The following is an 18,986-nucleotide window of genomic DNA, read 5'->3' on the forward strand; positions in this document are numbered from 1 at the left end:
TGCGACTATGTGTCTCTCTTATACCTTGCAGATTTTTTTTTTTTTTTTTTTTTTTTTTTTTTTTTTTTTTTTTGAATAATTTCATTCACACGCTGTCCATGCATGTTAATGATAAAAAAAATCAAACAGGCAAAAAATTCGCCGACCATTTGTAAAGAAGATAAATTATTAAGCCTTTTCAAGTCTATTGATTACTTATTAACGTAAGATCAACAGATACTTAGTTGCTAATCCCTTAATAAAATACATTCCGTCTGTAAAAATATAACACATTTATATCGCTTTAATCTGCTTACAAACATGGATTTCCTTTTAATCTGAGAAACCAAAATAAAATTTACGATGATTTAGGGAATGTATTTTCACATTTAGACAAAGTATTTTCTGTCTTTGGAAGAAATCAATATAACATTCAATTTATAAAGATCGTCGACATTGGCTCTTACGCCAAACGACACCAATCTCTGGGCAGACGACACCAATCTCTTAGCAGACGACACTCGTAGACTTTGATGCGTTCTTTATCCTCCCAATCTTTTGCTTTTTTCCTCATAAATGTAATTACAGAAAAACAATGAATCCAGACTGTTAATGTCGAACTGCACTCTCTGCTTATAGTCTTCTTTCTAATTAAGTATCTCGAATAGTTCTGTTTTTCTCCATACCCTTACTATAGAAACTATAGTACTATAAGTACTGTATTACCTTACTATAGTAGCTGTTAGCCTATTTAATAGTTATTATCCAGAACTTTCGATTACCTTCACATTTTGCTAAAATATGATAAAGGTAGATATGTGCAATTTAACAAAGATATTTATGCTGGCCTTTCTTAATGAAGAAATTTTTTTTAGTTTTGGCTTCTAATTAAATAAAACATGGCAAGGAAAAATGGACTAACGAAAACATTTGTTATATTTCTTGCTTATTCTCTACGACCTCATGATATTCAGTTGCTCATCATAAAAACATTTCATTAAATTATTTTTTAATATGATCCTCACCCTTTGTATATTCAGAAAAATACACATTGCTTGTCTTTGTGCGAAGAGAACTAAATCTTTATAGTTAATTAAGATACTCCCAGTATCAAGTTCCAACGAACTGTACAAAGGATATCAAGATCAAAGAGGAAATGACCAGTATACTGTGGTTGGTAATTGAAACGGTGAACAAAACTGTAAAAGAAAAGATAATTCTCTCTCTCTCTCTCTCTCTCTCTCTCTCTCTCTCTCTCTCTCTCTCTCTCTCTCTCTCTCTCTCTCTCTCTCTCTCTATATATATATATATATATATATATATATATATATATATATATAATAAAACTTTACATAATAAAATACTGATTAAATTAAAAAAAGCATGCATATGTTAAAAGAATTTACGTATCGAATAGAAATGTGACTTTAAAAAGGTTTGTTTGATTTGTGGAAATTCTTCAATATGTACAATGAGTAAAATGAGTTAAATTTTCTCTTCAGTAATATCTTATAGATTTAAATTAAGTGTTGTTTACCTCACTAGATATAAAATCGTAAAGCTTAAAATATATTCAAGGGAATAAGATGCACACTGGGAGCCTTCACAGCTAATGAGAGCTTAGATATACAAAATAATCAATGACTCCTTGCATGTAAACCCACTTCAGCAATAAATTTACCAGCAAGGACATTTTGTTTCATTTCTTTCAATATAATTTTTTTTTCTACCAAATCGCCGCGCAGAAATATTGCGTCATCGAAAACACTGTCTGATTGTTCATTGGCTGAAAGAAAAGTACAAAAATATATATTGTTTAATGTAATTACAGAACACGTTGTTATTGAATTATCAACAATAGCGCCCGATTATCAAATAATAACAGCTTCGCTTTTTGTTGGTCCGCAACAGATGTAATGGGTAACCCAAGATTACAATGAAATATGTTTTGTTCTTCTAACTTTGGGTCCCTGATAATGAAGAAGTAAAATATCGACACATTAGCGAAGCTGGGGCGGTTCTATACAATCTGTTGCTAATCTAAACGTATTTTCTTTCAGTTTTACCCAAGCAAGAAAAGCGGAGACTAAAATGTTTATAAAAAGGGAAGAATGAAATGGAAAATTGATAAATTAAGCGTGTAAATCAGCGATGGTGGACACCAGGTGCCCTGAGAAAGATAAATTAAGGATATGGATTAGAGAGAAAAAAAACTAATCTAAAATTTGCCGAGAGGAACTTGCCTAAATACTGTACTTTACAAATTCAAATGTTTTTTCTACATATCGGAAATTGAAAGACTGTGTATAGATGAAGTAAGTGATAATTTTACTTAATAATTTCAGTTACTTCTAGTTTAATAGATATAAAAATTAATTTTGTTTTCTTATACACTTACTATATAATTCTTTTCATCCTTTTTTTTTAAATCATTAACAGAAGAATATTTACGTTAATTCTAAGTCATATCATTAGCTCCAAATGAAAAAAAAGTTGATGTGACCTTTTATTTAATTATAGAGAATTGTAAAAGAAAGATGGCAAAGAAGAAATAAGTATTTTTTAAATGCAGCTTCGTTCGTAAATTCGATAGAAACTATTGCTAGACGGTTATTTATCTTTATACCCTGTTTATATATAGTAAATAAGAAATCAATTAATTACGCAATATACATGAATTGATATTGTCGCAGAATTCTAGAAAGCAGAACAATATGAGCCTAGTATTTGATACCGCTGAGAGAGTCTTAAGTCCAATGGTAACGAAACAATCGACTTATTCCTATGTACATGTACATTAGCAATCGGTTTGCCAGTTTATCTATTACCAGGCATGTGGATGTTTTGTACGACCAAATGTGACATATCGACATTCATTCTATAATAGTCGATTTAGCATTTGTATGCAGTAACTTTTTTAATCTTACATTTTATCAATTATCATAGATATCGATATAAACCGTAATTAGTATACCGCCAGTTCAACAAAGTACAAGCATAAATATATTAAATCCTTCCTTCCGTAAAAGAACAATTTGTCCAAAAAAAGTAGACGTTAACTTGTTTTTTTTTCTTTTGATTTTCCAGTTTTAGAATTTTTTTTATATCCTTTGTGACTATGTGACTGTGAATCACTTTAAATGGTGAAATAATTATCAGGGTTCATTTGTGAAAGATCCGGCAAAAAATCACATCAGGAAATTGTTTTCCTCTCGGATTCTTACTTTCCCAGATTCGTTAACTGCTTGGAGAAACGCACACAAAGCAAAATGCCTGAATTCAATAAACTCGAGCAAACTGAAAATCGTTACCGAAATAGACCATTCAATTGAAGTTCAACTTAAGAATCATGGGATCTCTCTATTGCTTCTCTTAGAATTAAGTTCATTCTGTCGCAAACAAATGCAAAAACGTCTGACACTAATGAATAGTGGAGCACAGATAACTGTCGCTTTCGCTAAAATAGTTTATTCTAAGGTGATTTTGAGGAGATTTAAAATAATCATATAAATAAGAATGGTTTTAGTATTCTTTTTTTATCTACTTTTTCTAATATAAATGCACGTACGTGTCTTCCATAGTTAGGCAGCGCTAATTCAAATATACTCTTTCTCTCGAATAAGTTACTAACTTTTTACCTATTTTTTTTTCCCGTTTAACAGGTATGGAGACATTTTTGCAGAATAACAAGGGTTTGGTTTCATATTGTGTCTTCCTCTGCTGCTTATTTAAAGGTAATCTGTTTGTAATTTGATTTTGTTAAAAAAAAAAAAAAAAAAAAAAAACTATTGTGTTTTTATTTGTCAATAAAAATGGTGCCTCTTACTTATACTTTGTATTAACTTCAGATAATATGTCAGAAAAATTTAAAGCCCTACATAAAGAGAAAATATATATATAAGTCAAAGCAAAATATTTTCAAGAAAAATTAAATAAGTATCTCCATAAACTCATATTTTCATTTTTTAAATAATCAGGAGCTTGTCAATAAGACTTCATAAAATAAATTTGGAATTGTATTTTCTGATGACATATGTAAAGTAAATGGCTACAGCGACTTTCGTTTTCATATAAATAATTATATTGGTTTTTATTTTATTATTATTTTATATCGCTTATATATATCTCAACTGGTACATGTATTCGTTTTAGTGAGATGTAGATAGCATATGGTATTTTTGCAAAGCAACATATGTCCATTAAAATATTTTTATGCTTCTATTTACAATTTTTTAAAAAGACAATAATTGTTCCTTGGAGATAGGACAATCTTGATTTGTCTAAATTAACGAATCTCCTTCGAACTTGTCTTATATCCCAATTCATCTTTCATAATATTAATCGACAAGAGCTCTTTAAGCCTAATTAATTAATGTGGATGATAATTTCTAGAGTTGTCTTTCCTTGCTTAAAAATGTGCAACCTTGCAATGTCTTTTTGCTGTTAAATATAGAGAGAGAGAGAGAGAGGATATTCAATGTTTTGTAGTTGGATATGGAATTTATTTTACGAGTAGGACAGAATTTCTTTTATATTTTCACGAATGCGAAACACGAGTGAAAATATAAAAAAAAAATCTTGTCTCACTCGTAAATTTTACGAGTGGTCCATATCCAACTACAAAACATTGAATTTTCTGTTTATTACATTTTCTTTGATTTCTCTTTGCTCCTGTCTTTCTCCAACACAGTGTCGTAGGCTGTGACGTCTTACATGTAGTTCAGCAGCTGAGATGTCATAGCTTAGCAATTATGAGATTGAAAACATTATAACATGGATTTTAGAATTTTAGCAACCAATTTGGGAAGAAATTTTCTTTTTTAGTCTCTATCAAGATGGTTTATTTACCATCTCTATCTTATGATAAGCCAGAAATTAATGATTACTTACTTTGAAATCCTTTTACACTGTGGCAGAATATCACTTTGATATCCTTTCACACTGTGACAGAATATCACTTTTATTCAATTTTAGCTCATAGTATTTCACTGTTAAAAATGTAATAAATAATGCTATTTCATTTTAGTGTTTCTCTCAGCGAGAGCTGATGAAAACGAGTTCCGTCTAATAAGAGATATCATGGTCAGATATGATAAACGGATCCGCCCCTCCATCAATTACACCCTTCCTACGACAATAAACTTCAGCGTTGCTCTGGCGCAGATCATAGATGTGGTACGAAGTATTCATTATTTATATTATAGCATTTTTCAAGTAATAAACAATGTATACATAAGTATATACAGTAAAACTTGTCTAATCCTGTCACCACTGGTTCCAATCAAATTGGTCGAATTAGATAACATTCCGGATAAGACAACATTTTAAAGAAATGAAATAACTGAAACAGAATTGAAGTTTACACCGTATTAGGCAAGATTTCGGAATACACAACATCCGGATTAGACAAGTTTCACATGTATTAGGCATGTGTATGTTTTTTCTTCTTCAGGAATTTAGCATTATCATTAGATCATGCTTTGACCAACTAAATTTTTTTTCTATATTATTCAATTGAAAGTCAAGGTAACTTTATTCTTTAAGCCTTGTCAGGCAAAGAAAGTAAGAGGAAAATATATTTTTTTTTCGGCCCAATTTTCTACAAAATATATATACTGCTCGTTGACGCAAGATGTCTACTTTTCCCGTTAATAATTTGCAAAACTTGTGGATGCCACATAACCTGGGAAGATTGCGAATACGACGAATGTGTTTAGGTCAAATTAAATGTTTCTTTACTTAAGAGGCCTTAAATCAAAGACAATGAACAAAATCGATACTCTGGCTTAGGTAGTAAACGTATACCTTTGTAAGGTTTTTACAGTATCTAACATCATTAGGATAGTTTTGCCCTGTAATTTTACTCCCTGCTCAACATCTGAGCATAAAAAATAGTTAATGAAAAAAAAAACACATGGAACTTAAAAGAAACTTTAAATCAATTATATATAATTACTTTAAAGAGAAAAATGAATCCATCCAGAAATATAGAGACAATAAATTATCTCTGTGTCTTTAGACCTGGAGTTTATAGCTAAGGATTACTTTTCTATAGATTCTCACTTTTAAGGCTTGAACAGTCCAGAACCACCTACAAATCACGCAGTTCCAAAGTTAAAGTGACAACCCAACAGTGACAACGTTAACGCTGCATTGGAAACAAAGACCGTGATCTGGGGGTTGATTTAGTTGCATATGTTTCAGTGAGAGAGGAAACCCCATAAAAATTATTGTATCTTCTTCATGTCTAATTCATGATTCGAATGCTTTAATAACCTGATATAATGTTGTCTTTAATAGACGACGCTTTCTTTTTTGGTTGATCGTAATTCACATTTGCCGTATACTTATACAATGACACTGTTTCTGAAGCATCAAACTGACATAAAAATAGAAAATGGTTTTCTTTGAAGCTTTTAAGAAGAAAGAGAAAGATTTTCAAAATATATATCTTTACTTAGAGACAGATATTATGCTGATTTAGTACTCTGTATTTTGTAGGATGAAAAGAATCAGATAATTACAACCAATTGTTGGCTACACTTGGTAAGTTTCCAGTAGGTTTCGACATTAAGCGTTCTAATGCAAGTTTCCAGACAGGTGCACTATAACATGTATCGATGTCGAAAAAACATTTCAAAGAGCGCAATGTTACGATTACTCAGTTCATTAACGAAAAATAGTCTCTAATTCGAAGACAAATTTGGCAAAGAAGAATAAAACATATCGACAGCAATCGGATTAACACAATCAGAAAGATAAAAGAAGCAAGAAAGAACCTTACTGAAATTGACACATTTGTGTGCGTCACTTTCTGCACGTTACAATATATTATATCTTTAATGCTAATTAAGTTCTTTTTTAAAAAGCCCCACGTTTTCACATCAGTGCCAAAAAAGAAAATGATAGTGCTATGTTCAATGTACCAGAAGGAATAAAGTGATATAATGCTTTTGATAACCAGGATGTTGTAAATCTATCTTAATTTATTAATTCCCATTTCCCTTTGACAAACTTTTTTGTTTGATTTTGTTTATATTGTACATAGCATTTCTTTACCACACTAATCATGTCTGATGATAAAATAATTCTGTGAAGGTGAACAGCAGTTTAATTTATCCTTTTGCTTATCAATAAAAAGTAAGAGACAATGTTTATTTAACATTTACACAGAATCTATGAAAAACAACTACTTTTTCACTATGTTGATGTCGATTAATTATTCCTACGTATCTATATAGCTAGAGGCGCGGTTTATTTTTATTTCTCATTTACCTTATCAATAAAATTTACTTCAAATACATATGAAATTTAAGATAATAAACAACTGGTTTACATCGTCGATTCATTTAGATTTTTTGCCAAAAAAAAAATCAAAAAATTTTTTTTTGTCTTTTGTTTTACTTTATATAATAAAGGGAAACTATATCTTAGTATTTTCTCCGTAACCTAACTCATTCATATGTAAATTTCCATAGCATTTTTATTCTAAATACATGTACATGTACATTTGAAACACATATTTGAAAAAGATCAACCGTTTGTGATGAATAATTTGAGCAGCCAATGTACTGCAGTGCAGTTCATTCTTTTAATCAACATCTATGACATGTTCAAATTTACTACCGGTCCATTCTTTTCTTGTATGAATTAGGTAGAAAAACTTTAATGGGGGGGGGGGATAAAGATATCAAATGCTCTTTAGAAATATTACTTAAATAGGGAAAATAAAAAATGTTTCAAATTGACTTAAAATATATAAATAGATTCCCTCCATTGATTTCCAAACTTAAGTCATTGTCATGTGCCGATCAAAACGCTCTTCAAATATTTAATAAAATAACTTCACAATTTTGTAGGAAACTGTGTATCTTTATTAAGTATGTTTATTTATTCTTTATTTTGTTTTCATTTTTCTTGCATCACTCGAAAAAGAATTAGTAGAAGTCTTTCTTATCTGAGAGGATTTGAGTCAGGATCGGTCTTTCGCTGGCGACAATATGTGTGTACGCTGTATACTGTTACCCCACAGTTATGGTTACTTAAGGAAATTCTTTTTTTTTCTTTTTTTTTTCTTTTCTTTTTTTGTGAATGCCATTAGCGAAATGACACAGACCTTTCACGTAGGCATTGTCATGAAGCACGCTTAAGCACAGTAGTTTGAGAATTTCTGTGCATATTAAAACGCGTAAGTAAAGTGGAAAGTGGTATTTTAATCGAAAAATAGTTTGTTAGGTTGGATTGCATTTTCTCTAAAGACAAATCAAAGTTTTAACGAACAGTTGTCAAATAAAGTCCAATGTAGCACCCGTAATGAAATACATGTAATGCTATTTAATACAAGCTGCAATGTGTATATAGGGAGAGTGATAAAATAAAAATGTATATAAATATCAAAAAGCTCCCTCTGTCCGATCGCAGTAGGACGAAAAAAATTATCCAGAGCAAGCTTTTGGCGGCACATTTTGTCTTTTTCTTCATATTTTGTCGCCACGACTACGACATAGGTAATTATTGACACCGACTACGACATAGGTAATTATTGACACCGACTACGACATAGGTAATTATTGACACCGACTACGACATAGGTAATTATTGACACCGACTACGACATAGGTAATTATTGACACCGACTACGACATAGGTAATTATTGACACCGAACTTTTTATTCTTCCTTTAGAATCGGCGATGAAATATACCGTACATATTGGAAGATATTGTGGCCGGAGATGATATATGCTGTGAACATTTGCAAATGTTTTCTTTAAAAATATTGTTTGAAGAATGTTTTATTTGGGATCAGGGAAAGCAGTTCTTCCTTTTCACAGGGCAACTTGACTTTTTATGAAATCATTTCATTGCAGCTGCTTCATTAGAATAAAATAATGCCGGTTGTGTATTAAATACATTGATTTTTATTTTAGTGAACATGAAATCTCCCGAAAACTGGAGATATAATTTTAGATTTGAATACTAATTTTGTGTAATTAAAACATACGCATATCAATATACACAGAGATACTCAGACTATAGCGATATTTTGCACTTCATGAAATATGCCTATTAACAACTCAGTGTGATTTTCACACCAGTTTAGTTCTCAAAGCAAAAAAATTAAGCAATACCTACTGGGTCACGGTCTCTGGCGACAACTTGTGCGTGTATAATTTTTAGTCCCCTACCGGTGAAACCGGAGGGGACTATAGGTTTCCTCTGAGTCTGTCTGTCCGTCTGTCTGTCTGTCTGTCCAGCTGTCCCTCTGTCTGTCCCACTTGGTTTTCCGCATTTTTTTCTTAAACGCTTGCAGATATTGAGCTGATTTTTGGTATGTGAGTGTATCTTGATGAGTTACAGATCAAGTTTGCATTTCGTTCCGCTTCATTGATTTTTGACGGAATTACGGCCTTTTCAATTTTTAAGGGTTTTTTGCAAATTTCTTCTAAACGCTTGTAGATGTTGTTGAGCTGATTTTTGGTATGTGGCTTTACCTTGATTAGTTATAGATCAAGTTTTCATTTCGTCCCACTTAATTAATTTTTGATGGAATTATGGCATTTTCAATTCTTAACGGGAACCAGATTACACTTGCCGGTAGGGGACTAGTATTGCTAATGCAATACTCTCAGATTGCTTGTTTATCTGGTGATAGTATGTTTCGATGGGCAACAATTTGTGCAGTGAGGTTGGTGCATACAGTGTATTGTCGCCGACGATACAGTAATATGATTAGGACAGAAATATATACCAACACACCCGTCTCGGCACATACTGTCGATGGTGTTATACATGTAAGCAATTTTAGTTGGCGGGGGGAGGGGGGGTAGTCATTCCTTTTCAGTTGGGGGGGGGGTTACTATCAACTACCAAAAATTCCTTTTAACAAGCAAACTAAGGTCATCAGACGTTTTCATTAAGGGGACACAAGCATATATTATCCCCCCGTGCCTACGGCCATGGTAAGGGTATGACATACTGTTGCCGGCGACAATATGTAAAGGGAAACAAAATGTACCATCACAAAGTTTCTTTTAGATTAGCTATTGAGCTGTATAAATACGTACTTTGCACTGGAAAATCATAACAGGCTGAGAATATATTTTGGGTACTTTATATGAAACTAAAAGGATTATTCAAATCGAAGGTCCGCTTTTCATTTACTCTTTTTTTAGAATTGGATGGACAATATGTTGAGTTGGGTTCCACGGAAATATGGAGGGATTAAAGTGATTAGACTGCCATATGACCAAGTATGGCGTCCGGATATCCTTCTTTATGACAAGTGAGTTTAAGAAAAAGTACCATTTGAAATTTTCACTTTAACCTGCAAAGAAAGAAAGAATTTCCATCTTATGGTTATTAAATCAAAATTAAAAAAAAATACTCTTGATTTGATTTATTATTAAGAATCATGTTTCTTTAACATAATTTTTACCTGTTATTACACAAAAAGCAGTGAAAAGGGTCCTTTTAACAAATGCACCCAGAAATTCGATCTGCCACAAAATAAATTTCTTTAGAGAGAGCTCAGATTTTTGTAATACGTGTCATTAATGTATTTTGAACAAATGAAAAGCTAGATGATATTGAAATTCTTTTCTCAACAGTGCAGATGTTGGAAAAGCGCAATCCTCAGTCAGCACTAATGTCATCGTATCGGAGACCGGAAGTGTCACGTGGTTATCCATGTGGATTTTCAAAAGTTCCTGTTCTATCGACGTTCGATATTTTCCGTTTGACGTACAGAATTGTTCTATGAATTTTGCATCGTGGACCTTCGATGCTTATCAAATGGACATAAGAAACGAAGCAAAAGTGGGCGATTTGACAAACTATGTGAATAGCTCAGAGTTTGAGATTCTAGAATTCAGTTTCAAACGTCACGTGGTTATTTTCACGTGTTGTCCTGAGCCCTACGTATTTATTACCTACACCCTGGTTTTTCAACGCAAACCACTGTTTTACTTGTTTAATATGGTGATGCCGTGTATTTTGATAACAATGGTGGCGCTGTTGGGTTTCTACATGCCCAATGACTCAGGAGAGAAGATATCACTGGGGATAACAACACTTCTATCTATGACCGTCTTCTTGATGATTGTAGCAGATATTTTACCACCGGTGTCGGACATTGTTCCCCTTATTGGTAATAATATCCATTAAGTTAATATGAATTTATATTTGCAATTATTTTTATGCCCCCGAAGTCGAAGACTCGGGGGCATTTAATTTTTTCTCTGTCTGTCTGTTTAACTGTAACCTTGGTCATAACTTTTGATTGGTTAAAGCTATGGCTTTCATATTTCACAATGTACGAGGGGTGATCAAAAAGTTCGCGAACTATCTCTATATTTTACAAAACCACAATTCAGATCAGAATGAAATTTGGCATACATATAATCATACACATGTTCTATAAATAAAACATGTTAAATAATGTTTTGCTCCGTGTTTTTGACGTCACAATGTGAAAATGACGTCAATATGTAGGTCACTTGTGACAAAAAATGGTTGACTTCGTACTCGAGTAACGAACGGCTGTAAAGTTTAACGTATATCTTGGAAATTCTATTGCAGTAGAAGATGATAATTTGTACAAGGTTTATAAAGACAAAAGACTTACCAGACGTTCAATCATTAATTGGATTGATTATTTTAGTGAAGGCAGGGAGATGGTTAAAAATGATGTTTGTTATGTTGCCCAGCGAAAGGAAGCCGGGAAAAAGATGTGTCCTTAGTTGAGCAATTTGTTATGAAACGTCGTCAAGTTACAATTAGAAAAATGGTTGAATATCTTAACAATAATATATGAGATATGATAAAAAGAAGGCCGCCATACTTTATCCACATTGGAAAAACGACGCTCCCGAGACAGAGAACTCGGGTTGTGATGGGTCACCATACTAATTGTGGGAAGGGATATCCTTATCCACCCATGCTATTGCCGAGATTTGGCCATTTCTGACATTTCTGTCATTTTCTGGACTGTTCTTGTTATAAAAAATAAATTGCATGGTAAGAAATACAAGACTCGGAAAAATCTTCTAGCTTCTTCGAACAGATTGCTACGGGGCATGTCACGTTACTGCCTGGATCACGTGATTCGCGCATGGGCAGAACGGTGGCAGATGTGCATTAAAATCGGAGAGGACTACTTTCAAAAATAATAAACACTGAAACATCATTTTATGTCTTTTAAGGGAGTTATTCAATTAGTTCGCGAATTTTTTGATCACCCCTCGTATTCCTTGTGATAAGATCTTTCTTCTGGTACCAACATATTTGACCTTGAAGCTTTCCCACTTTTCAAACTTTACTTGGCCATAACTTTCGAACGGTTAGTACTATTGCTTTCATTAGTCAAATGTGTATTCATTGTTAAAGACGTTTCCTTGGGTGCAGATCTGTTTACATTTGACCTTAACCTTGGAATTTGACAAACTTTTTAAAAACTTTTACCTTGTCCATAAACAGTTGGTGCTAGGGATTTCATATTTCACATGTGTATTTTTTTGTGACAAGACCTTTCCTTGAGTACCAATAATTTTAACTTTTAAACATTAGAGATTTACTTTCTTTTGGAAATCTTTAACCTTGGTCTTGTTTTGAATGGTTGGAGCTAGGGCTTAATACTTCACATGTATATTCCTTGTGACAAGACCTTTCCTTGAGTACCAAACCATTTTGACCTTAAACCTTGGAGTTCAATCTAATTTTGAAAAAAACTTAATCCTTGGCCATGATTTTGAAAGGTTGGTGCTATGACTGTCATTTTTCACGTGTTTATTTCTTGTGACATGACTCTTTCTTAAGTACCAAGATTTTCTTTTTTTACTTCATGACGTTAAACATGGAGTTTGACCTACTTTTACAAAATTAAACTTTGATTATAATTTCTGAATATTTCAAATATTACAGATGCATTCCTTGTGACAAGACCTCTCTTTTCGTATCAACTTTTATTATCTCTTGACCTTGACCTTGGAGATCGACTTGCATTTCATTTTGAGAAACTTAAACCTTCTCCATGACCTGCCATACGGTAACATCAGTGTTTCACAAGCACATATCGTTTTCTTGAACTTATACTGGACATCAGAATTTTAAATGTTCACTTCGGAGGTTTCTCAACGCTTGAAAGTTTATAAACTGTAGGTCAGCCTGGCATATCGTTCAGTCTACAGTACAACGAGTCGTTGGTGTAATAATTCTACTTGTGTATTCGCCTCTACTAATTAATCACAATGTTTAAAAGTTAATGAGTGATGCACTTGGTTTACACGCATTCAAATCATATGGGAATGCCGGTCGTGATAAAGTGAACTACCAACAATTACGTGTTAACAATACTTTTCAACACTGTTATTTATTTCTTAAGGAAGGTGATTGCTGAAAATGCAATTATTTTAGCTGAATTTATATACATGTACGTACAGTCTGACACTAAGAAGTGCATCAATTAAAATAAGTGCTAACCTATTAATGCACTAATGGACTTTTGCGAGAAGAACTGACTTTTACAATCGACGTCTTACTTTTACACTGGGACACTATACGGCAGCTCTTTTGCGATGTAAATATTTAGCTTAACAGTTAATTAACGATAATAATTGGTCATTTCAAAGCACATATTACATTGTCTAGGGAGGAGAAGACGAAACACCCTATACTAACCCCTCTCCCTTCCCATTTGACCAACTACTGCCAAGTTTTCATTCCGAAATGTTGTTTCTTTTTTATTTGATTTCTTCATAAAATGAGATTGAAAGGAGATACTACCCCTTACGAATAACATATTTTAAGTATGTTATTCTGCCTCTCATCATCTCTTGTGTTGATTGCATACCTATAAATCATGCAAGTGCCCCTAACAACATACCTATAACCACTAGTAAGGTTTTCTAATCTAATATCAATTCCGTACCTCCGTACATAACACGTTTAAATGTCAAAGTAAGCCGTCGAATGTAAAAGTCAGTGCTTCTCGCAAAAGTCCAATACAAATGCATCTAAAGTGTTTGAATATATCACTACACAGCAAAAAATATTTAAAATGAAAAATCGTAAAAAAAAATTATACGTTTCCATTCAAAGCAATTACAAAAGTCTACCAAGAAACACAGATCCAAACTAAGAAACTATCTACATTATATTTTAATATTTTGATGGAATTAAAATAAGCCTAAAACAAATCGGGTACATAATACGCTAGAGGCAACTCTTATATTTAGTAATGCACTCGTTAACAGAAATCTATGGAAGGAATATTGAACTACATGTACATGTACCTAGCACAGACCTCTAAGTGGCCTCTAAAATTTCGGCGCCAGCTGGCGCCTTATCAAAAAAATTAAGTCGCCAATGCAAATTTTTAGTCGCCAGGCCATTTTTCTAAGGCACCAACTTTAAAAGTTAATAGAATAAAGGAACCCATGACATGCCTAAGAAAACACGACATGTCCATTGCTAAAAATAATTTCCTCTTCTTTTAAATTTCTTTTCGCTTTTTCAGAAAAATTGTTATAAATGTGAAAATTTCCGGAATTCGACGATCGCCAAGTCAATTTAAAATGGTCGCCAATTTGTCGACTTATAAAAAATTTTTAGGCGCCAATCAAAAATTTTAGGCGCCATGGCGACTGAATTAGTCGCCAATTAGAGCCCTGTAGCAATTCAATAATGTGGATAAAAAAAGCAAATAATACCATTAAATCCTTCTTCTCAATACTCATTTCAGGACTTTATTATGGCATGTCCATTGCCCTTATTTCCCTATCAACAGCGCTCAATGTCTTCACTCTGAACGTCCATCACAAGGGATTACGTGGTCATAAAGTTCCTTACTGCCTCAAACGTGTTTTCTTTGGAATTGTAGCCAGGATGCTTTTTCTCAAGATTGATTTACCAGTCGCTCCTGAAGAAGGAATGGTAAGGTGCCCTTATGCTAAACTTAAATATAACTTTTCATTTTCAACCAGAGCGTCCTTGTATAGGAGAGATTCATATACAGGTATGATCAAATGACGGGTCAAGTCCCAACCAAGAAAAATAATTCATAGTTAAAATATATAGAGAGGAAAGGGTCTTTTAAAAGCTTTCTTATGAAATATAAGTTAGTGTACATTTATGCATTGGAAGGATAACAGAAGGTTTTTTTAAATTTTGGCTTAAGAAAAATCCACACGACAAAATGTCTGAGGAAAGGTACAGCTACAGTAAGCCATTCATCATAAGGAAGTATCTGCATATTGTGAATACTTATTGAGTATTTGTTTGGTGTGCCAGAGCATCAGCGATTGTTGGAAACGTGAGATAATTTGCATAATGAGCGTTTTTTTTCACTGACGTCAGACACAAAGACAGCTGCGAGAGATAATTTGCATAATGGGCGTTATTATCCGACGTGTCCTACTGTCTTTGATGTCCCCGGCATACCCAACAACTTAGACAGTGATTCCTTATATTTACATATATATGTGAAAAAGAAATGTAAAATTCATATAAAAATACTGTGCAATAGATTTAAAAATACACGAGGCATTCAATGTAAATTTCCATAGTTCCCGCTCAGTGACGTCAGACACAAAGACAACTGCGAGAGATTGACATGCACTTGACCTTTCACATGGTGTGACCGGTCGGCAGGGGATGCTCACTCCTCCATGGCACCTGATCCCACCTCTGATGTTTGGAGGTCCGTGTTTGCTCTGCTCCTATTTTGTATTGTTTTATGGACTTTTGAGCTTGAATACTGTTCGTTATCTCCATATATTTCATGCATACAGTCAGTAAGCAATGTCGAGAAATCAACACACCTAACTTTCAAAGAGTTATCACGGAGAAGACAGTTGGAAATGTAAATAATGTGGATTCGTTATAATTCGTTATAATGCATGAATGTTCCTGAGCAACCAAAATTTTAATGGTTCGTGAGAACGTAACTTTTTGGTAACTCGTATATTCAAAAGAGTTCATGAACCGTTACGTTGACAGAGTTATTGTTCACTGGGATGTGAGTATGAGAGATCAACGAAACCCAAGATCATTAGCCCCCCTCCCCCCGCCCAAATAATGCGCAGCTCTGGTAAGGCTGCATAAAGGGGCGGGGCCTAAATTAATCTGAAAATGCTTACTGTGACATCATGGTAAAATTTGACGCATTTTATGTGCAGTCAGAGGCAGATCAAGTAATTTTTTTTCACAGAGAAAAATGCATTTTATTACTAAAGAGAATATTATTTGCATATCTTAGATAGACTATTAAATCTGAAACCTTTGTTTAGTGTCATCATTTAAAAACTATCGAGAGAATGTATTGAATTAATTCTGCCCTGTTTTTTGTACAGGGTTCGCATGTTTTACGGCTAGGTGCTTCATTAAATCTCTTTTCGCAAGGGCATACACTTTATACATCATGACCATTTTTTAGATATGCATAACGGAAACATTCCTTTACTTGAAAAGTGCTGCTGCTTAATATCTTAGTAAATCTTAAATAGTTGCTGTAAAATGTGTATGGGAACATGATATTTAAAAAAATTCAAATAATTCTATTTAAACAGGAACAAGTTCCCTCTCCGAGATATATTATTTACGACAGCGAGCCACCGCCTGCATCAAACGGTGGTGGAGGAATGTCCCCTAGACTCATGCAGAAAACAGAGCCAGATGACCCATGTCATAAAGAATTCACAAGGATATTACAACGAGTTAACAAGACTATCGACCGAAATGATCAGCGAATGGCTGAACAAGATAGGCGTGACGTCATCAAGAATGAATGGCAACAGTTAGCCCTAGTGATTGACAGGTTACTCCTTGTCCTGTTCATTATCATTGTTATATGTTCTACCTTGTCATTGTTAGTTCCCGGAAGTAAATATTCACACCCGGTTAATAAGGATGAGTAAACCACAGCGATTGCTAAAATAAAATAAAACATATACCGGTTTGAAAATAGAATTTTTTTAACGAGTCAATTTTTTTGATATTCTAGTATACAGTGTAACATATGATATACATATTGTTTTAACTAGAGGAACTAGTTTCAGAACCAACATTTTGAATAGTTATTCAATAATTTTGTTTTTATTTTTCAGTATCTGAATTGATCTTTGCTTTGTGATGAATAAAATTGATTTGTTTTCAGTTGTAGTGTATGGGAATTTTCCATTTAGCTACGTTTGACAAAGAAAAATGCCCCATAAGTAATGTACATGTATTTTGTTCATTGCATCACATCACTGTCGTTTCGCGTGGCGCAATGGTTAGAGTATTCTGTTCTTGATTCGTGGAGTAAGGAGTTAATATCAACGTCACAGGTTCGAATCCCACTGAGAGAAATCGAGATAGGTCCTTCGGATAAAACTGTATTAACTGAGGTTCCGTATCACAGAAGGTACTAGCACGAAAAAGAACCAATTCGATTCTGTTCATGGGCCATTGATGTTGAATACAAATCTAAATTTGCAGCCTTCTCTTGCGATTGTTATCACATTTGAACATTCTCAAACGGACGTGAAGAAAACAAAAATTTTGAATGCAGAATATTTTTTACAGTATATTTTTCTAGAATTCCTTTGATTACAAGTTCTAGTTTTGTGGCAAGTAACAATCTTAAGCAGAAATTATTAACAAGGGAACTATCAAACAAATATCATATCCTGATTATAAGTGCTTTCTTATTAACCAAACAATTTACATTTCATTATATAGAGATCATTGCCTCCCTCCAAATGTCTTAAGGCTTATTATAAAAATGATTTACGATGTCAAAAGGTATTAAGTAACAAACAGCGGCGATCACAAAAAATCTACAAACAATACAAATCTTTGAAAAGTGACTTTGATCCGAAGTCAAATTAAGCATAAAAACAAGGCCTAATAATTTGTATGAAACACATCAGCCAAAATACCACCAAATGATAGGGTAACAATATTTGTTAACAAGGTCACTATAACGATCATAGAATTTAAAAATGCCGACTTTAAACGAGGTTGTTGAAATCCATGCAACATCAACTTATCTTTCAGTAGCATGCCTCGGTTTAAACATTGATTGTACTCGGAGCATTCTCTTTAGTGTCGAGTAAATTGGGAGACATAAACACCATATGCAAGTGATAGCGGAATATTACCACATGAATAAGGAAAGTTGACGATGGAAAAGCCGAAGTCAGCTCGTATGTCGTACAATTTAGTCGATAGTTGGCCCATATCTCTAAGGTCAGTAATCATACAAATATGAAGCAGATGTGGAAGACTCTGTGGTGTTTTTTTTTTTAATTTCAAGTTCACTGGCATATATCGAGTGACATTTGAATGGAAGTAATTTCTGTTAATTGATAAAACGGCGTTGATATATATGAATGTCGAGTTGAAAGCCACAGCAAGTGTTTTCTTCTTCTCATGTAGAAGTTTTTGAATAAATTCTACTTCACAAGAATATAAAAACAAGTCGGCTAATAAAGGAGCACAGTTAATGCCCATCGAAATTTCAACAGTTGTACGAAGACCTGGGCCCTGTTTTACAAAATAAATGACGACTAAGACCAAAATATAATTTTGCAAATAACTTTCCTTTTTCGTTAATATGACAATGGTTTTAATCTTTTGAAAAAGAATTTAGAAAGATATATTTATGCTAGCAAATTGTAATAGAAACATCAATTGTGCAAGATTTTACAATCGCCTCAAATTTTTGGTCTTAGTCGCAAGTTCTTTTGTAAAATAGGCCCATGATCTCTGAAGACTACATAAATGTTGTCAATGAAAAACTCCAGCAACCTTTTAATATTAAGTTCAGAGCACTGGTACCTATGTGTAGGATCAGAGTGATTTTTAACAAAGTAATTTGAATTTGTTGATGACCAGTCAAAATCTACAAGATCCATTTTTATTGAAGAAGCAGTTATCCATAATATTAAAAGCCTAGTTGTCTTCATTGATGGAATTTGGACAATGGACTGTTTCACGATAATTCCGGTACTGCTCTTTTGCAGGGCAA

The 18,986-nt window shown here is 33.3% G+C and overlaps 1 protein-coding gene and 1 long non-coding RNA gene across 2 annotated transcripts in view; both read left to right on the forward strand.

Moving 5' to 3' along the window:
- The window catches only part of LOC133194072 (uncharacterized), a 110,714-nt gene extending 93,586 nt beyond the window's left edge, over positions 1-17,128 (forward strand). The window contains exon 2 of the long non-coding RNA XR_009722038.1: positions 17,080-17,128. This is a non-coding gene — a long non-coding RNA (uncharacterized LOC133194072). The remainder of the gene's footprint in view (positions 1-17,079) is intronic.
- Positions 1,886-17,128, forward strand: LOC133194071 (ligand-gated ion channel 4-like). Its single transcript, XM_061330017.1, has 8 exons — positions 1,886-2,294; positions 3,642-3,713; positions 5,006-5,154; positions 6,481-6,525; positions 10,153-10,262; positions 10,588-11,126; positions 14,718-14,908; positions 16,543-17,128. The coding sequence occupies exons 2-8, from the start codon at positions 3,644-3,646 to the stop codon at positions 16,888-16,890; spliced, it is 1,452 nt and encodes a 483-aa protein (XP_061186001.1). The 5' UTR covers positions 1,886-2,294; positions 3,642-3,643; the 3' UTR covers positions 16,891-17,128.
- Positions 17,129-18,986: the final 1,858 nt, after the last annotated feature.

The sequence above is a fragment of the Saccostrea echinata genome, unplaced genomic scaffold (assembly GCF_033153115.1).
Source record: "Saccostrea echinata isolate AGI-Se365-2 ecotype Australia unplaced genomic scaffold, CSIRO_AGI_Sech_v1 ptg000028l, whole genome shotgun sequence".
Taxonomy (NCBI): Eukaryota; Metazoa; Mollusca; class Bivalvia; order Ostreida; family Ostreidae; genus Saccostrea; species Saccostrea echinata.

Excerpts from the sequence above, each read along its gene's own strand:
- LOC133194071 (XM_061330017.1), top strand. The coding sequence starts at position 3,644 with ATGGAGACATTTTTGCAGAATAACAAGGGTTTGGTTTCATATTGTGTC. Across the intron at positions 6,526-10,152 it reads CCAATTGTTGGCTACACTTG|AATTGGATGGACAATATGTT; the intron begins GTAAGTTTCCAG and ends CTCTTTTTTTAG. Across the intron at positions 10,263-10,587 it reads GATATCCTTCTTTATGACAA|TGCAGATGTTGGAAAAGCGC; the intron begins GTGAGTTTAAGA and ends TTTTCTCAACAG.